The following is a 19,482-nucleotide window of genomic DNA, read 5'->3' as shown; positions in this document are numbered from 1 at the left end:
CATACTCTGTCAGGGTTGAGAGGAACATGGCTTCTCTAGACTTACAAAGAGGTGGGGAAGGGGGAAGAGGAAGATAACCACATTTAGAAATTTTTCCCATGGAAACTTCAAACTAATTCCCCTTCCCTCCGTCCCCCTGACTGCATTGCAGGAGTGAACCTGTTACAAGCCTGGTCCTAATTCGAGTTATGCTGCTCCTAAAGGGAACCAAATAGGTGTTTCTGGAGAGGCCTCTGGCCTGGAAGGCAGGGGGTGGCGGTCAGGAGACCTGAGCTTTTGTGCTGCTCTGCTTGCTGGTGACTCTCCCGACGCATGAGGGTGGCTGGTGGCCTGCCAGCGTGGGCCCTCGGCGGCACTGACCAGCATCATCTCTCACCACCTAAGACCTTCCAGCTCTTCCTGCTAGTGTTCTCTGAGGGCCACCCTTGTCTGGGCCTGGGCTGGGATCATGGTTTTGTTTTGTTTTGTTAATTTATTTATTTATTTTTGGCTGCATTGGGTCCTTGTTGCTGTGCCTGGGCTTTCTCTAGTTGCAGCAAGTGGGTGCTACTCTTCGTTGCGGTGCGCGGGCTTCACATTGCGGTGGCTTCTCTTGTTGCAGAGCACGGGCTCTAGGCGCGTGGGCTCAGTAGTTGTGGCGCGTGGGCTTCAGCAGTTGTGGTTCGTGGGCTCAGTAGTTGCGGTGCACAGGCTTAGTTGCTCCGCAGCATGTGGAATCTTCCCGGACCAGGGCTTGAACCCGTGTCCCCTGCATTGGCAGGCAGATTCTCAACCACTGCGCCACTGGGGAAGCCCAGGGTCATGGGTTTTAAATTCTGCTGAGGGAGTTGAGGGGTGGGAATTGTGGCTCCAGCATTGTGCCCCGTCGGTTGCAGCAGGCATGTGCCCGGCTTGGAGGCTGGAATGCCAAGCTGGTCCTGGCCAGGCTGTCTAGCTCCTGGAAGGAGTGTTAATTTGAGCAGCTCGTTTTCTCCCTTCCTTTGCAGGACAAGGAAGATGGGGAGCCAAAGACCAAGCAGCTCAGAGAAGGGGAGGAGGAAGGCGAGAAGCACAGGTAATGCCTCACACGCAGCTCTCTGCCCTGCGCTCTCCTCCAGTAGCTGTTGGCTTCCACATCCTCCCAGCTCTGCGTTCAGTCTCTACCCCGTTGCTTCCTCTCCACCCCATGGCTGCCTTGTTCAGACAGGACAATCTTACAGTTGGAACCTTCTCTGCACCCTTTCCCCCACTGGCTATCTGACTCTTAGCCACCAGCCTTTTGTTCCAGACCCTCATGTCCCCTCACTCTTCTCTGAAAACACTTTGGGTGACATGGTTCTACAGCACCTGCAGAATCAGGTCCAGACTCTCCCTGGTGTGTGAAGCTCTGTCTGAGCCAGCAGCCTGGGCGCCTGCTCACTTGGGGGAGTAGATCTTGATGCCCCGAGAAAGCTTATCTCAGTGGGCTGTGCTTTGAGGGGGTGCAGCAGGTGGGGAGGGGTGCTCCCCAGAGGAAGCTGGACCAGCACTCGGAAGCAGGCCTTCCTGACGCCACAGCCTGCTGTTTCCTTCACCAGTGTGAGTGGAACCCTCCCCAGGTGCAGGCCCCTCATCCCTGCCTTCTTATTCAGGAGCTGATCTCAGACGAGATGGGGCTTTTTCAAGTCCACAGGGGAGCGTGTGTGTCTGTGCACGTGTGACTTAACACTTTACAAAGTGTGTTCACGCCTTCCTCACAGCAGCCCTGCAGGGTCCTTGCCATCCCCCTTGTTATCACAGAAGGCGACAGCTCTGTGCTGAGAGGCTGGTGATGCTCAGTGGTGGTGCAGGGACCCTTGTCACCCTAGCACTGGGCTCTGGGGTGTCTTGTTGGACCTTGGCCCCCCCAGCACAGCACGCGGCCCTCTCTGGTGACAGAGACGAAGGCCAGGTCATTGCTGTTTTGCCAAGTGACTGCAGACTTGGGCGCTTGGGGGTGGGTCTGTGGTAACTGCTCAGAGACCCTTTGGTTTTCTTCTGGTTTGTCCTTAGGTTTTTGATTACTGACTGGAGCCTTGAGTCATTTTGCAGATTCAGTTGTCTAACCAGATACAGTGCGGGGCCAGGGGTTGTGGCTGAGGAAATGGGAAAATCCAGCAGGATTGGAGGCAGGCACCCCAGGACCTCACCCCTCACCAGCCATGCTGGAGAATCACCCACCTTCCTCTCTGCCCATGCTCCTACCCATCTGTCCAAGGAGACCTATTTAGAATCGTGGCTGTTTTAGTTCCTTTGGCTTTCCTTATAGGTTTTAGAATCAGCTTGTTAATATCTATTTTTAAAGCTTGCTGAAGGTGACTGAGAGTAAAGAGTGACAGAGGAGGACAATGATGTGTTGTGGAAACCAGGAGAGGAAGGGGGGGTGGCTTTCTGGAGACGGTGCCCCTCCCTTCATCCTAACCCATTCCTTAGTGGCCCTGTGCATGGGTATTTCAAGGAGTGTGGAAGGGATGGACTGTCTCATGTCAGTTCCTCTTAAAATTTCAGAACGTAGGCATCATTCAGGTGTACGTGTTTGTATTGTTGCCTACTTATTTAAAATAAACTAATACAAAAAAGAATAAAATAAAAACAAATTAAAAGTTTGCTAGAGTTTTGATTGGTATTGCATGGAATCTATAGATCAGAATACCTTTAAACATTTTTTTATTACTCTCTTCAGGATAAATCCTACCGTATTCCCCTACAACCAAATCCCCATTGAGTGGGAGTCAGTCCCCCGAAGGTCGACTAGCGTAGGCCAGGCTCTGTGGGAAGGAAAGACGAGTTCCCACCTCCAGAAGGACCCCTGCTTCTCCTCTGGGCTGGATCTGCCCTCTCCCAGCCAACCTTCCCTCTTGGTTAATTGCACGGGCGCCCATGACTCATCTCTAACACAGCCCCCTCCTTGCCGCCTGGGTAAGATGTGATATGGCAGCCCTGGAAACCTGGCCACAAAAAGGGGCATTTATGTCAGTTGCTGTTGTTTTTTGTAAGCCCTCAGTCACTTCCTCCTAATGGCAAGTTGGCTAGTGTATGCCGTGGAGGTATGTCTAGGGTAGGGTTTGTGGCCAACAGTCGTGGCCACCCTACCAGGTGGGAGGAGAGGGCCGGTGTTGCACACTCTGTTGGGCATGGAGCGGGGGAGCGTGTCTTAAGTGCCTGAACAAGCAAGCCCCAAACCCTCAGCTCCCACAGCCGTCACCTCCCCTTGGCTTAGGATTGAGGTGTGCACCCAGCCAGAGCTGTCACCATTCAGGGACACCCTGGGTGCGTGTCACGTACTGGAGAAGGAACTAGGCCACGAACCTTCCTTCCTCGGGGATGGAAAACCGGTTCTCCAACTCCATATGGAGAAAGGTCCCACCCCAGCTGAGGCCTGGCCCAGCCTTGTCCCAGTGCCCAAGCCCTTTAGGCTGACAAATGCCAGGCCTTCTCGCATCTGCCGGTTGGGTCCCCAGGATGGTGGCTTTGCACCAGGGCGTGCTCGCAGACCCGTGACGTCAGCTTGATTCGGCAGATATTGCTGAGCTCTCGCGGTGATGCTCAGAGCGGCCCCTGCCCCCACTTGCTGAGTTACCTCACTCCCGCTCCAGGCCGGAATGTCGTGGCCCTGGATAGAGGGGCTGGACTGTGGCTCCGTGACTCGTGCTGAGGCAGCAGCACAGAGACCTGTGGCCGCCCTGTTTTTCCTGATCCTGTTGCTCGGGACTAGGCGCAGGAATGTGGAAGAGTGAATCAAGAGAGAACTGGTATAAGGGATGTGGTGTCGTGGGAAGCCGACTCGACGTGTGACCGGGCCAGGTGCTTCCCTTCGTGGAGGGGGAGAGTGGGAGCACGGCTGGGGCCTTTCTACATGGAAGACAGTCTTCGTCTTGTATGTTGTGATCTCCAGTGCCTCGAAAGTCCTTCTCATTAAACCTGTTCTGGGGGAACGTTGTGATCCACCGTGAGGTGAGGAAACCACAGTTCACACAAGTGAAGTGACTCGTCTAAGATCCCCCAGCTGAGAGGGAGGGGACCGGCACTGGGACCCCTCCTCCATCCCTGTCTGGTGTGCAGGCAGGGTGGAGAACAGCTGAGCTCATCCAGCTATCATGTCACAGATGGGGAAACGGAGCCCTTCCCGTCCTCTGCCTGCACGCTCCCGGGCAGGCCAGGCCTGGTTCCGTTGCACCGCCTTCACTCTCAGTGCAGTGGCCTTTGTCCCATGTGTCCTCTTGGCTGGGGCTGGAGGGGTGGGCATCAGGGCTGCCGACAGCTGTGCGGGGGAGAGAGAGTGTTTCTCTTGGGCAGCCTGCAGCCTGCATTCTGCAGCCCAGGACGGCCCCCAGAGTGGTCTGAGGGATAGATTGGGCCCCAGGAGAGTGGGGGGCAGTGAACTGTGCAGGCTCCGGGCTTTGCCACCACCTGGGCCCCGACAGCCAGTGTGGCCACTTCAGTTCTCATCTTGTGGGCCCTTTGGGATTCAACTTAGCTGCCATAAACCTTTACTGCACGCCTCTTTTTAAATTTAAATTGATATTGAAAGTGCTTAAAGATTTTTTCAATTGTCGGAAATTTAGTAAATCCTATTAGCCTGTATCTGTGAATATCCTTCTGTTTTGTAACCTTTTTCACATACTGTATCTTTTTTGTTGTTGTTGTTGGTTTGTTTCTTTTTTTTTTTTTTTGCGATACGCGGGCCTCTCGCTGTTGTGGCCTCTGCTGCCGTGGAGCACAGGGTCCGGACGCGCAGGCTCGGCGGCCATGGCTCACGGGCCCAGCCGCTCCGTGGCATGTGGGATCCTCCCAGACCAGGGCACGAACCCGTGTCCCCTGCATCGGCAGGCAGACTCTCAACCACTACGCCACCAGGGAAGCCCCACATACCATATCTTGATCATCTTTTGATAAACATGCTTCTATAAAATTCTCAGTGGCTGCTTATTAGTATTTCTTTGAGAGTGCCATAATTAATTTTTCAGTCCTTGAGTTTTGGCATATCAGCTGTTTCTACTTCTTTAAGTGCCCATCAGCTATGCATTTTCAGGTGGATTGGGGGCAAAGCTCAGCCTGTAAATTTATTTATTTATTTACTTAAAAATTTATTTTAATTTATTTATTGTTTTTGGCTGCGTTGGGTCTTCGTTGTGGCGTATGGGCTTTTCTCTGATTGTGGTGAGCGGGGGCTACTCTTAGTTGCGGTACACGGGCTTCTGATTGTGGTGGCTTCTCTGTTGCAGAGCACAGGCTCTAGGCGCACGGGCTCAGTAGTTGTGGCTTGTGGGCTCTAGAGGGCAGGCTCAGTAGTTGTGGTGCACGGGCTTAGTTGCTCCACAGCATGTGGGATCTTCCGGGACCAGGGCTTGAACCCGTGTCCCCTGCATTGGCAGGCGGATTCCCAACCACTGTGCCACCAGGGAAGCCCTTCAGCCTGTAAATTTAGAGAAGCTGGGCTGGGCTCTGTGGAGTCTTGGGTGGGAGTAGGTGCAGACCATGTGGCTCAGATGTGATGGCAGCTTCAGCTGGGCAGGGGCCTGTCTGAACTAGGTCTTGGCACATTCAAAATAGCCAAGTGAAAAATCACTCTTAGATAATCATTGTCAACTTTTAAATTAATTAATTAATTTTAGTTTTGACTGCATTGGGTCTTTGTTGCTGCGCGTGGGCTCTCTCTAGTTGCGGCGAGCCGGGGCTACTCCTCGTTGTGGTGCGCGGGCTTCTCATCGCGGTGGCTTCTCTTCATTGCGGAGCACGGGCTCTAGGCCTGTGGGCTTCAGTAGTTGTGGCACATGGGCTCAGTAGCTGTGGCTCACGGGCTCTAGAGCGCGGGCTCAGTAGTTGTGGCACACGGGCTTAGTTGCTCCATGGCGTGTGGGATCTTCCCAGACCAGGGCTCAAACCCCTGTCCCCTGCACTGTCAAGTGGATTCTTAACCACTGCCCACCAGGGAAGTCCCTCATTGTCAACGTTTGGTTGTTGTTTTCTGTCTGTTGTATGTTCAGAACAATCCTTTGCAGACATTATTTTCAGTGGTTATATAATGATCCATGTAATGTCTGGGTGTATCTTTATGTATTTTATATATATTTTATTTTATTTTTTTGAGTATGTAAAGGATTCATGATTCATAACGCAAAAGGTGTTAAAAGACACACAGGGGAAAAAAGTCTTCCTTCACTCCCAACCTCCTAGTTGCAAGACCACCTTGAGGGCCAGCTGCTTGGCTCCTTTCAGAGGCGGACTGTGCACAGATATTCAAATATGCTGATATATATCCCCCCAACCCCCCCACACACATGCTTGTTGTTACACACGTGATAGCACACTATACTGCCATACTAGTGTTCCTCACCTCGCTCATGTCAGTTTGACAGTACATCTTGACATTCATTACACAAAAGTTCATAAAAAGCATCTTCCTTGTCCCTTTGGTCATGTGGCGTTCTCTTGTTCATATGGGCCAAAGGGCACATAACCAGGGTTTGCATGATGCACTCTCCCCGCTAGGAGAGGGTTAGCTCCAGGAGGGGGCTCTTAATGTCTGTGTCCTCCAGAGCACCTTAGCAAAGGACTCCCCTGTTTTGCAGCCTTAGACCGGGGGAGTCTGAAAGGCTCCTGGTTCTTCTCTGGCCTGGCTCTCTCCACCATCTGCCTTTGGCTCCTGGAGAGCTGGGGATCGGCTCACATTTCCTCAGCGTCTGAGCATTGCCTCAGGCGTAGGAAAAGCCCGTGCAGTTGGAATCTGTCTTCTTTCCTTATCCAGAAGATTTCAGTCCAGGTCCATTTCACACCTAGTGCTGAGCAGAAAGGGCTGTAGATATAAGCAGTAAGATAAGAAGCCAGGCTCCTGGACTTACTAGTAACAATGCCAAGTTCATGGAGATCAGACATACTGGAGAGGCAGGTAGTAGGCTGTTCTTTGGCTGGGCCTCAACTGCTGGGGTATGTCCTGGCCAGCCCTGCCACTTGATGTGCAATGTGCAGAAACAGGCGCGTCCCTGCCACCCTGTGGGCCACACGAGGACCACTTTCGATCTGCTTGCGCAGTATTTTGAGAAGGCTTGGTAGGCCATGCGGGCTGGGCATGGCCCAGCCATGGGCTGCTGGGCTGCTCGTTCCCACCTGCACTCAAGGGTTACTCTCTGGGCTTTGGAGGGTTGACCGTCCCATTTTGGGACAGTCTGCCATATTCCCCTCCTAGCAGTTAGAGAGCTCTCAGGGTTTAGGAAGGGGCTTCTGGGGCAGCAGAGTGGAGTGGGAAGGTAGCACTCCTGGGCGATTTGACCTTTGCTCTGCAGGACACCACTCTGTGCAGTGTTGATGTCCACATTCTGTGTCACCCACAGCCTCATGAGAAATGATACCTTTGATTTCCATATGGAAGCCAATGAAAGCATGACACTTTCCATCCTGTCTCAAAAGCTTCAAAGCTGGATTTGAACCCAGGTCACACTGTTGGAAGGCCAAGGCTCTTGTACCCTCTCACCCGAGCAGCTTCCTCGTTCTAAAATGGGGATAGCAGAACCAGCGTTTGGTCTAGTGGCCTCCAGAAGGGTGAATTCCAGACGCCAGTGCTGCCTGATGAGTGCAGTCACATCCCACCCAGTCTCCAAGAGCTGTGGCAGCTCCAGTCTCTGCAGGGGGAAGCCCCCAGGACGGCAGCCTGGGCCCACCTCGTGACCCTCTTGTCTTACCGTTTGTTTCTTGGCTTTCCTGTTGTGTCTCAAGTCCGGTCTTCTTTTGGATTTTTTGTTTTTAATCTTTCCATGTCCTTCCTGTTATCTTGCTAATAATATACTCCTTTCCCTTTTAGAGGTTTCCACAGCGATACAACATACATCCTTAACTCATCAAAGTCTAATAACAAGTCACATTTTACCATTTCCCATACAGTGCCACAACCTCAGAACACTTTAAGGCCATTTGCCTCTCTTCCTGTTTTCTGTACTGTTGTTGCTATATTTGAAATCCCACAAGTCATTATTACTGTTTATACAGTCAATATTCATTTAAATTTACCCACGTATTTACTCTTTCATGTTTCTCAAGGAATGCATTTCATTCCTTCCTGAGTTCCATGCTTCCATATGAGATCATTTTCCTTCAGTCTAAAGCATTCCCTTTAGTATTTCTTAAAGAACAGATCCTCTGATGACTAATCTTCCCAATTTTTCTTTATCTGGAAAAGTCTTTCTTTGAAGGCTGTTTAACCTAGCCTTATAATTCTGGTGTGGCATTTTATTTACTTTTGGCCCTTCCCATGTATCTCTCCATTGTCTTACGATTTTCATGGCTTCTGTTGAAAAATCAGCTGTCATTTTCAGTTTCTCCTTTGAAGTTTGGGTGTCTTTGTCCAATTTAAGAATTTGTCTTTGGTGTTAAGTAGTTTGACAGTGATTTGCCTAGTTATGCTTTTCTTTGGAGTTCATAGAGTTTCTTTAATCTATGGCTTGATGTTTTTAATTAATTCTGTAAATTTTTCACTCATTATCTCTTTAAATGTTGGTTTGGGGACTCTAATTACATGTATGTTAGATCTTTCCACCATGTTCCATATGTTTCTTAAGTTATTTTCTGTATTTTTCAACTTTTTTACTTCTGTCCCTCAGCCTGGATGTTTTCTGGCTTATCTTACAGTTCACTAATCCTTTCTTTAGCAGTATCCACACTGCTGTTGAACCCATTTATTGATTTATTAATTTTGATTCTATTTTCACTTGTAGAATTTCCATTTGATTGATTTTTACAGTTTCCGAAATTCAGATCTCTGCTAAAATTCTTTTTTTTTTTTTTTTTTGCGGTACGCGGGCCTCTCACTGTTGTGGCCTCTCCTGTTGCGGACTCTCAACCACTGCGCCACCAGGGAAGCCCTCTGCTAAAATTCTTGATCTTGTGGTATACCTTCCTGAACTTTTAATAATTTCAATTAACGTACATTTCATTTCTGATACTATATTCCAGTATTTAGGTCTCCTGTGAGTGCATTTCTGTTATCTTTATTTTTTTCTCTTGGCTTTGATTGAATTCTGGATATTGCATATGAAAAGTTCCAGAGATAATTTGGGATTTTGAATAGTTTATTTTCCCCCAGAAGGAGTTTATTCCAGCTTTTGGCAGACATGGATACCCTGACCTACCCTTTCAGGACTGATGAAGAGGCTTCCTCTCACTGAACACAAATTTTTGTCTCTTCAGCCTCATGAGATCGCAGGAAGCTCTGCTTGGTCTCTCAGCTTTTCAGCTTCTGCTTGTAAAAAGACAAGTGCTTTAAGGGGAAAGAAATGCCCAAAGCCAGGCTCACCTTGTTGCACTTCCCTTCTTTCTGTGATTGCAGCCCCTCAGGTCCTTGTTTGCTGTGGTAATTCACCAACACACAGATTTTTTTTTTTTTTCACACAGATTTTTTTTAAGTTTGCAGAAGGAGGGAATTAAACCTTGTTCCTTTGTTAGAAAGGCCAGGCCCCAGAGCAGAACCCAGTGCCCCATGACCTCTCCAGAGACTTTTGCCATTTGGTGGTAAATAGGGGTGGGGTGGGAGGAGCAGTTAATTGGACATTAGTGAGGGTCAGTCTCTTCATTATCTCTCAACAGACTGAACCAGGGAAGGACTTGAACCTAGCTTGACAGAGCTCGACACACCCAGCATAGCCTTCTTGTTTACAGATGTGAAAATCGGAGCCCAGCATGGGGCACTTCCACAGTGACTGGGACCCAGGTGTTCTTGAGTGCTTGACCAGTGCTCAGCTCTAGGGGAGAACAGGGGACAGTGGCCGGCGGGGCTACTGGGGGTGCTGGGGGTGGTTGCTGTGCAGCCAGCCCACCAGATGCTGCTGCTCTTTCCTGTTGCTTCTGGCCCCTCCGTGACTCCTGCTGTGTCCTCCCTCATTCCGGCTAGTCTTCTGAAGCCTGGGCATCAGGGGGTGCTGGAGGTGTGGGTGCTTGTGGTTACTGCTATGAGCTCTGCGTACAGCTGCCACCAGACTCTCCTCTCTCTGATCTCTTACAAGACCCTGGAGCCAGTTTCTGAGAGTGACAATTTTTTTTTTATTCTCACGAATCCCCACAGTTTTCTTCCCACACCCAGTTTCTCTTCCACTTTTCTCCCCACCCTGTTACAAACGAAAGTCAGTGTACCGATCATGCCCCACTTTCTCTCCCAGTGCCTTAGTGACCTGGCATTTACCTCCAGGCATTAGGGGATGGTGTCCCTGCTCCTTAGAGGAGGTAGACCCTGGGAGTAGGCAGCAGGCTTCCTCCACACAGGCCATGCTGGTACTACTCCCAGGCACACAGGTTTAGCCAAGCCCCAGGACTGCAGGCCCTGGGGGCCCTGGCAGAGGGCAGGGGGGCAGGTGAAGCTGGTGAATAGGGGACTGATTTGGTGTCAGAAAACCCCCAAGTTCAGACCACTGTCACTTGCTAACTGTGTAGCCACAGGCACCTCCTGCCTCCCTTCTGGAAAAGCTTGCTTGCCCAGGGGCTGGAGAAATGAGCCACACATTTCCCTGGCACAGACAGAGGGTTCCATAGATGACAGACCACAGGAGGTCTCCTGTTGAGAAAATGTTCCCAGGATTTCTGAGGCGCCAGCAGTCCTGAGAGGGCTCAGAAGAGGTAGTGGGGAAGAAAGAGGACCCACATCCCAGTCCCATCTGGCTAACCGGTTGGGGAGGCCACTTCTGCCTCCCGCAGGGCCTAGATGGTCTGTCCCAGTGTCTCTGTCTTGCCTTTATTAAGCAGCAGCCCCCAGGAACTCTCTCTTTGCTACCCTGTGGAGTTAGCCAAGGGCCCGTCCTGCGGGCAGGCTGCTGTGTGTGGGAGTCGGGGTTTGATGAGCTGCTGAGCCAGGGAGGCCTCCAGTGAGCACTTGGTACAGCCAGCCCTGCCCGAGGAGACTGCAATAAGAGGAAAACAACACCACGGTCGCTGGTCAATCCCAGTGTGCCATTCTGGCTCCTTGTGGCCGCTCCCCCTTCATAGAGGAGGTCGTGGGATCTGCTCTGGTAGATTTAAAAAACCCCTTGCAGGGGCGAGGTATGTGAACTTCTCATGGCTGTCCAGGTGCATTGTGGCTTTCCCAGCCTTGCACACTGTCGTGCCTGTTCCCTCAGCTCTTGCTGGCCAGCACACCAGACCCTTGCCGCCAGTAGCTGAGGCTCCAGGGCACGAAGGCTCTGAGGAGCAGGTGGGGCTTGGGGAACCAGAGGGCGACCACTGGCTTCCTCTTTTAGGAGTAGCTCTGGCCCTGGCTTGGAGTCACAGCTTGCCTTGTCTCAGATGCTGCGACCACTGCTGTATGACCCTGTAAAAATGGTGCAGCCTCTTTGACCCCCAGTTCCCGTAACTGTCAAATGGAGATAACGCGGGAGAGACATCCAGTGAATGCTCTCTGTGCACCCCTGACCCCAGCCCTTGATGAGAACCTACAGTGCAGGTGGGGCTTTGGGAGAGCACCCAGCCCGGCTGCTAACTGGAAGATGAGGAGGCTGAGGCTCGGAGAAGGGAGCCTATCACAGTGAAGCTTCTGTTCCTGTGCTGTCCCCCTTCACCAGGTCCTCTCCAGAGAGACCAGAGGAAAGTCCAGGAAGTAGCCAGCTCCTATGGCTTCATCACATGCCAACCTGCAACCTGTATAAGGTGAATGAGACTGTGTTACACCTTACTTTCTCTCTGCTTGTTCTCTCTGCCCTTTAGGGAACTCAGGCTGCGGAACTATGTCCCAGAGGATGAGGACCTGAAGAAGAGAAGGGTGCCCCAGGCCAAGCCAGTCGCAGGTAGGTGGGCTGCATCTCCACCTCTGTTCCATGGCACTGTTGGTTGCCTCCACCTTGGCAGGTGTCACCGTCTCTTGGAGAATAACTGGCAGTGCCAGGGCTGGAAGCTGGGCCTCCAGGACCCTCCGTCACCATCTCATGGCAGAGGCACGACTAGAAGCAGTCTGGGCACTGAAGCGGCCTGTTGTGCCCGCTCCGCCCTGCTCACACCTTGCCTTGGAGGCTTTCCAGGGGCCTGTGAGGGAAGTGGCCACATCCCCTCAGAGGACCTCTCCGGGCTGAGAAGAGGAAGTGGCCCTGGGGCCCTTGGACAGCAGGGGCAGGGTGATGGGTGCTGCGGGCCCTTGGAGGGTCAGAGTGAGAGACGCTGAAGACGGGCTGACCATCCAGGTGCTTGGAGAATAGTGGGCAGGCAGACACCCGCCCAGCTTGGGGCGTGGCAGTGCCAGAGCACAAAGGATGGGCAGAGGTGTTCTCACTGGTGGGATGAAGGGCCTGGCCCGGAGGCTGCCCAGTCACACCACGGTGTGGGGAGCTGCACAGCAGCCGGAGCATCTGGCCAGCTGCAGCCTGTCCAGAGCCATCCACGCTAGAGATGCTGGGGTGCTTCTTATCATGCAGATCTCTGGCCCTGGCCGTGTTTTTTATTCTTTGTTTTTATCAATTTTTAATTATATGAGTAATAAACCAATAGATACATTTATCTTATAAAAGAGTAAAGTGTTGCGCATTCAGCCACACTCCAGTCTGCCTCCCCATCTCCTTCGGCCCTGAGGTTCACACACTTCCCAGGTGATCTGCTTCATGGTTTGGGCCTTGCCATGGTGAGGCAGTGGCATGGTGGGGAGAGTAAGGCAGGACAGAGGACAGGGACGGGGAACTGGTCCCATGTCTCAGGGTCAGCACTTGTGGCTGGAGGGAGGTGAGGCAGGGCAGAGGGGCCATGAGGAGACCCGGGACAATGGTGAGGGGGGTTAGAGGAAGCCCATGGAGCCCAAATTTGTTGTTCTTGACATCTGTCCCCACAGGGTCAGGGCCCTCCTGGTCAGGCCACCCAGAGGCCCGTTGTGCTGTTGGCAGCTGGGTGGAGCCGGGAGGTACACGTGGGCAGGACTCCTCAAGGTGGCTGCCCCGCTGGTCTTGGGAGCACAGATCTAAGAGTGGGACGGGAAGAAATGCCACCTGTGCCCTGGCCATTCCTAGGGCACGTCCTCAGAGCCCAGGAGCCCCAGGAGGGTATGGGAAAAGCCAGTCCTCAAGGCCCTTCCCAAAACCATACTTTGGATGTATCCAGGCAACTGTCTCATTTCCCAGCTGGGGATCCTGGGACTAAGAGAAGCACCCATGCTTCCTGGCTAGAGGTCTTGGCTCCATCTACTCTAGCTGGCTGCCGCCTGCTGGCCCTCCTTCATCCCCGGATTGCCTTCGTCCTGAGAAACCCAAGCCCTTCCTCCAGAGCTGCCTTTGCAGGATCTTCACCTCTAGGTAGTTAGGGGCCAAGGGGAGAGGTGGGGCAAGAAAGCCCAGACTCTCCCAGGGACCTGAGGCTGCAGTTTGCCTATCTGGGAGAGTGGTGGCTCCTTTCCGACCTGCCTCCGTTGTTGTCTTGCGCCCTCTAGTGGAAGAGAAGGTGAAGGAGCAGCTGGAGGCCGCCAAGCCAGAGCCCATCATTGAGGAAGTGGTGAGCGCCTGGGGGTGTCCCCATCCTCTCTTGCTCCTTCTGTGGGTCCTTTTCTCCTTCCCACCTGCTCTCTTCACACATCCTTCCTTCTCGTCACTTCTTTATTCCCTTTCTACCTCCCTGTTTCCCCTCAGCCCCCTCCTTCCTCCTCCCTTTTCTCCCCTTTTCCTACCTCTGTCCCCTGCCTTCTACGTCCCTTGGGGCTAAGCCCTTCCAGCCCTGACATGTGTCTCCTCCCTCCCCAGGACCTGGCCAACCTCGCACCCCGGAAGCCTGATTGGTGAGTGTTGCCCATGTAGGACCAGTGCAGACTGACTGGGACACTCTTGGTGCTAGGCATGGGCTCCGGCTGGGCCTTTCCCAGCCTCGCAACGGGAGGCAGGCAGTGTAGACATACAGCTACAGGAGATTATTAATGTCTGAAGTAAGCGCCGAGAAGGACGTAAGTGGAGAATGAGAGGGACATGACGGGGAATGACACCTAAGGGTGGGGAGGGGCTCGGGCAGAGGGGGCTCAGCAGTCCCCTCCAAAAGTCCCTTCTGAAAGGATGAGGGCCCGCCCCACCTCAGAGAGCTCCATTTGAACAAGGCTGACCGTTCAGGGAGCCATAGGGTAGAGGCAAGACGGTGGGAAGGGCAGATGAAGGTTTCTGTGCCAGTTCTGCCACCAGCTAGCCTGTTTTCCTTTGGCCTCAGCTCCCTCTGCAGTGAAATGGGGATGCTCATCCTTCATGGTGCCCCTTTGACTGGGCAGAGAAAGAGGGTGAGAGAGGGCCATGTGTTCGCCTTACCTTGGGCCAGAGGTACCAGCCATTTCCCTCTCAGTTGAAATTCTGTGTCAAGTACGGCACTAGCTGAAGGTGGTCTGATATGATGCAACAAAAGCATGGGGCGCGTGTCCTTGGAAACCCAGATCCAGGGGGAATAGGCTGTGTGTGCACTTCTGGAAGCTCCTGGTGGTGAGGGTGAACGTGTGGTCGAAGGAGGAGCAGGACCCCCAGCGGGCCAGGGCAAGTCACTTCCTGATGGAGACCAAGGGGAACAGACAAAGAGAGGATCCTAAGAGCCATCTGCCTTGTACACCTTGACTCGGTCCCCTGTGTTGGGTGGGTCTGTGGTGCTAGTCCCTGCCTCACTGGGACTGGCAAGGTTGGCTGGTGCTGGGTTTTGGAGGACACAGAAAGAGAGGGGGGAGGAGCATCCTGACCTCAGGCACCTGAGTGTGATTCCTGATGCCGGAGGGGCTGTGGGAGGGGAAGGCCCCAAGGCCACACCAGGCCAGCCTTCAGCCTCCGGCCTCCTCCCGCCTCCCTGCTCCAGGGACCTCAAGAGAGATGTAGCCAAGAAGCTGGAGAAGCTAGAAAAGCGGACCCAGAGGGCCATCGCCGAGCTGATCCGTAAGTGCGGGGCCTGGTAAGGCAGCGTTCCCTGCCCTCTGGGTGGTGGCGCAAACACACGGCCCCTCTCCACTCCTCCTGTCTGCCACCCTTCCAGGTGAGAGGCTGAAGGGCCAGGAGGACAACCTGGCCTCTGCAGTGGCGGCCACCACCACCGAACAAGAGGCTGGTGACTCCGACTGAGGCACGCCCTATCCCCTCGCCGCCCGCCTTTCAGGCCTGTTCTATAGGAGGATGGTCTTGGGCAAGGGTCGGGGCTGGGCTTGCCATCACCTCCAGTTTGGCCTCAGAACAGTGACTCCCTGCCTAGCAGTCTGAACCCCACCCCTCCCCATGCTGTGAGGTCGGCTCCTTGTCTCCTGAGTGGTCCCCAGCGTGCTGAGTTGGGGCAGAGCCAGCAACAACTCTGTGGGCTTGCTGTATCTCTACATATATATGTTATTTTGAATTTTTTTAATGTCTGGAAATAGAAACAAGCAGACCCCTGTGTATGGCAGAAACCTCCTGAATATTTGGGATACTCTGGGTTTGGGCCCCAAGACGGGGCAGCTGCAGAGGTGATGTTTAATATGAGTAAGCCCTGTGTTGGGCTGAACATGTTGAGGCTGGAGGGGTGGGGAAGGCCCAGGCCTGACCTTCTGGGTCCAGGTTCTGGTCCAGTCCTTGGTCAGTGGTGATCATCTCAAAATCCGTGGGTGATGGAGATAGGCCTTAGAGTAGTTTGTGGGATACCTTGGAGAGGCTCCCACCCTGGTCCTCTGTGGACCCCCTCGCAGTGAGAAGGAAGCGACTGGGCCCATGAAGGGGGTGAGCTGTGCCTTGGCAAAGCCTCGACTCTGGGCCACTACAGATTCGGGGCCCCTGGCGCTGCTCGTTCACATTCCACCCACAGCCCCAGCAGCCCATCTCCCCACTTCACCGGCCAGAGCTAGACGCTGGCTTCCCTGGCACAGGGCACCTGTATGGGGGAGGGTGGCCCATTCTGCTAAAGACTGGGGTATTGTAGCCTGGGTTTCGGGGGTGGTCTTGGACCCTGGGTCCCCAAGGTCCTGGCTTCAGGACCGTGAGCCTCCTCTGTGGAGCTGACTCTCCAGAATGACCGGCTGGCCACAAGTCTGACTCCAGGTACCTGTGACCATTTAGAGTTTCATCTCCTCCAGGATGATCACACTCTTAAGTTTCCTTCATCGTTTCCCCTTGAGCCTCCCGCCCCTGCCCTGAGTCACCCCGGTGTGTTCCTCCCTCCGTGCCAGCTTCTAGGAACACAATGGCCCAGCTCTGGTAGACGGTGCTGAGGACTCGGGCAGTAGAGGTTGAGGGAGTATGTGCACACAGACTGTCACTCATACAATAAAGTAAATGGTTTAACTTAAAATTATGCAACTCCTCTAAGAAGATAATTCTTGGGAAGGGAGCAGAAACTGGCAGCTATGAGTAAGGGCTGAAGTGGTAGGTGGCTGACTGCTGTGGTGAGCAGTGAGACAAGGCCAGGACTGATTCCCACAACGGACAGGGATCAGACATGCCCCACAGGTGTCAGGACTGGAGCCAGGCTCTCTCTGCATAGCCAGGGTCTAGAGCTGGGCTTCCCTTCCTAGGAATAAAGGGTGAAAAGATGCCCCCACCTCCTGGGATTGCAGTTGGAAGCAGGATGTTTGTCTGTGGCAGTGTAGGACTCAGACACCTGCGACTGGCAACTAGGCTGCCACTCAGCACCAGAGTAAGGATATCCCCACTGTATGAGAGCCCAGAGAGTTAATGAAAGGTTTGCTTCTGCATTTGCAGCCCTGTGTGCCCTATAGAACAACGGCCCTGCAGGGAGAGAGAAAAGCAAAAACTATCACCCATGAGGGACACTCAAAAATTATAAAATGCATGAGAAAATCCAGTGCCATAAAGAATGGCCAGCAGCCCAACAAGTGGGAGAATTTCTACTTGAAGAAAGTAAAACGATAATATCCTAACAGGCTTTAAAATGAGCATTTGTTTTATCACCAGTGAGATTAAAGAGGGACTTTTTGATCTCACACAACTCAAGAACAGGGATTTGGTATAAGAAACAACTGATTAGAAATCTTGGAAATAAAGAATGTTTATTTATTTATTTTTTAAAATTTATTTATTTATTTATTTTTGGCTGCGTTGGGTCTTCGTTGCTGCGTGCGGGCTTTCTCTCGTTGCGGAGAGCGGGGGCTACTCTTCGTTGCGGTGTACGTGCTTCTCATTGCGGTGGCTTCTCGTGTTGCGAAGCACAGGGCCTAGAGTGCGTGGGCTTCAGTAGTTGTGCCACGCGGGCTCAGTAGTTGTGGCTTGCTGGCTCTATAGCGCAGACACAGTAGTTGTGGCGCACGGGCTTAGTTGCTCCGCGACTTGTGGCATCTTCCCGGACCAGGGCTTGAACCCGTGTTCCCTGCATTGGCAGGTGGATTCTTAACTGCTGAGCCATCAGGGAAGCCCAAGAATGTTTATTAAAGTAAGAAACTCACTGGAGGAGCTAAATGATTACTTATAGTCAAAGAAGGGATTAATAAATTGGAAGTAAAGTTGAAGATCCAAAAGGTGGCAGAGAGAGAGAAAGAAGGAGAGAGAGGGGATAGGTTGAGAGCCCTGACGTACTGGTAGCTGTCCTTTAGCTGATAGGAATTCGTTTGGGAAAAGAAAACTGGAGAAAAAAGGTACTTGAAGAAGGAGTAGCAATCACTTCTGTTTCTGGCATCTCGGTAAGGTGGTTGCCTGAACTGATCTTCCCTTGGAAAACAGCTAAAAATACTAGGTAAATAAATATTGACAAATGCTTTTTAAATGCATCAATGATCTGGCAAGAAAGTATGGAATACTCAGGCCAAAAGGTAAGAGAAGTGGCAGAATGCTGAAGCCTGACCTTTGCCCTGGAGGTATTTGACAAGCCAGGTGAAATCGAGCCTTGGTTTTGGAGGCCCTCAGTGCCTGGTGGGGCCCCAAAGGGCAGCACCCTCTGTAAACTAATAATCAGTCTGTAGTCTTGACATCCCAAGGGGAACTTGAACCCTGCCAATTACTGGAGTAGAATAAAGTCTCCCTTGAGAACTGAGGCAGCCCTCCCTCATGTGGGTTTGCACACGGGAAACCTCAGGCCAAGATTTACAGTGGTCCCAGAATGTGGTGGTCTCAGACACTTGATAGAAGGAAATGCAGATCCGATCTGAATGAATCTTTATTCATCTTAGTCCTCAAAGAATCCCCACCAATAAAGTTCCAAGAAAGAGGGATAGCTTACAGAAAAGTTCGCGAGATATACTAGGCAACAAAGCACTCAGAGCAAAGGACATCAGAAAGAACATGGTAGCATGAGAGTTGCAAAGACTTCAGACATTAGAATTATCAGTCAGATAATTTCAATGTTTAAAAATGATTTAAGAACTAAAAGAGAAGCTTGAAAACCAGAATAGATTTGCAGAAGAACCAAAGTGATGCTCTAGAAGTAAAAATTATTATAGCAATTTAAAACCTTGTATCTGTGAATTAGAGCCAAAGAGACAATTTGTGAATAGGAAGCTAGATCTGAAGAGGTTATCCAGAATGCAGCCAGCGCGATAAACAGATCAGTAATGTAAACAAGAGGCTAAGAGATATGAAGGATAGAGTGAGAAGATCCAACTTGTGGTTGGAGTTCCAGGGGGAAAAAAAGGCAAAAATGGGGCAAAGGTCTTTTTTTTTTTTTACATGACTGAACTTTTCAAAATCACCAGTCTACAGGTTCGAGGTCAACAGTTCTCAAGCTGGGCAACCAAAAGACATCTGCAGTCAAATGTTCTGTCTCTTGTTATGGGTGGTGATTCATTAGGTATGTTCACTTTACAAATATTCATTGAGCTGTACATATACGTTTTGTGCACTTTTTGTATGTTCATTACAGCTCAATACGCAAGTTTGCCTCAAGTTTTTTCACACTTCGTATTAATTATAAATTGCTGCATACAAATTACCCCAAATCTCTGTGGCTTAAAACAACAAATCATTATTTTCTGACAGTTTCTGTGGATCAGGAATTCAGGAGTGGCTTAGCTGAGTAGTTCTAGTTTGGGGTCTCTTTGAAGTAGCCGTCAAGATGTCCTCCAGGGCAGCAGGCAACGCAAGGCTCGACTGGGGCTGGAAGATCTGCTTTAGGACCGTTTCCACTCCCAGCGCTCACAGGAATGCATAGAGAAGCATTACGCACACACAGTTCTTGCTGCGCGCACCTCTCCATAAGGCTTGCATGAGTGTTCACATGTGGTAGAGGCTGGCTTTCCCCAGAATGAGTGGTCCCAGAGAGGAAGCAGGAGGAAGCTTTAGGGTCTTTTATGACCAGGTCTTGGAAGTGATATTCTGCCACAGTCTATTTGTTAGAAGCAAGTCACTGCGTCCAGCCCACGCTCAAAGGGAGAAGAATTAGGTTCCACCTCGAGGCGGAGTCTAAGAATTTGCGGACGTGTTTAAAAACCAGTACATACGTGAACACATTGTAATAAATTGTCAGAACGAAAAGACCAAGAAACAATCTTAAAATTAGAGATTATATTTTCTTTCAAAGAGCAAGCCCACAGCAAATGTCTTAAACACAGCCGGTGTTAACTGGAATGGTACCATCTGGCATCAGTGTTAACTGGACAAAAGGTAATTGTCAACT

General features: G+C 51.7%; 1 protein-coding gene across 7 annotated transcripts in view; it reads left to right on the top strand.

The window, feature by feature from the left end:
• Positions 1-16,934, top strand: part of CCDC12 (coiled-coil domain containing 12) — a 49,092-nt gene extending 32,158 nt beyond the window's left edge. For 3 of the 7 annotated variants that reach the window (XM_022573320.3, XM_089918107.1, XM_089918106.1), the window contains 7 exons: positions 987-1,054; positions 11,677-11,756; positions 13,071-13,241; positions 13,376-13,437; positions 13,683-13,717; positions 14,758-14,834; positions 14,932-16,934. In XM_022573320.3, the coding sequence (XP_022429028.1) occupies positions 987-1,054; positions 11,677-11,756; positions 13,071-13,241; positions 13,376-13,437; positions 13,683-13,717; positions 14,758-14,834; positions 14,932-15,017 (579 nt within the window). In that variant the 3' untranslated portion in view covers positions 15,018-16,934. Of the gene's footprint in view, positions 1-986; positions 1,055-11,676; positions 11,757-13,050; positions 13,242-13,375; positions 13,438-13,682; positions 13,718-14,757; positions 14,835-14,931 lie in introns of those variants that run through there. The other 4 variants (XM_089918104.1, XM_089918105.1, XM_022573321.3 and 1 more) reach the window with 4 other exon arrangements.
• The last annotated feature ends 2,548 nt before the right edge of the window (positions 16,935-19,482 follow it).

Source organism: Delphinapterus leucas, chromosome 10, assembly GCF_059928025.1.
Source record: "Delphinapterus leucas isolate spDelLeu-1000000601 "Yukka" chromosome 10, BTC_Dleu_Yukka2, whole genome shotgun sequence".
NCBI classification, from domain to species: Eukaryota; Metazoa; Chordata; class Mammalia; order Artiodactyla; family Monodontidae; genus Delphinapterus; species Delphinapterus leucas.
The sequence above is the reverse complement of the archived record's forward strand: the minus strand, read 5'-3'. Positions and strand labels throughout refer to the sequence as shown.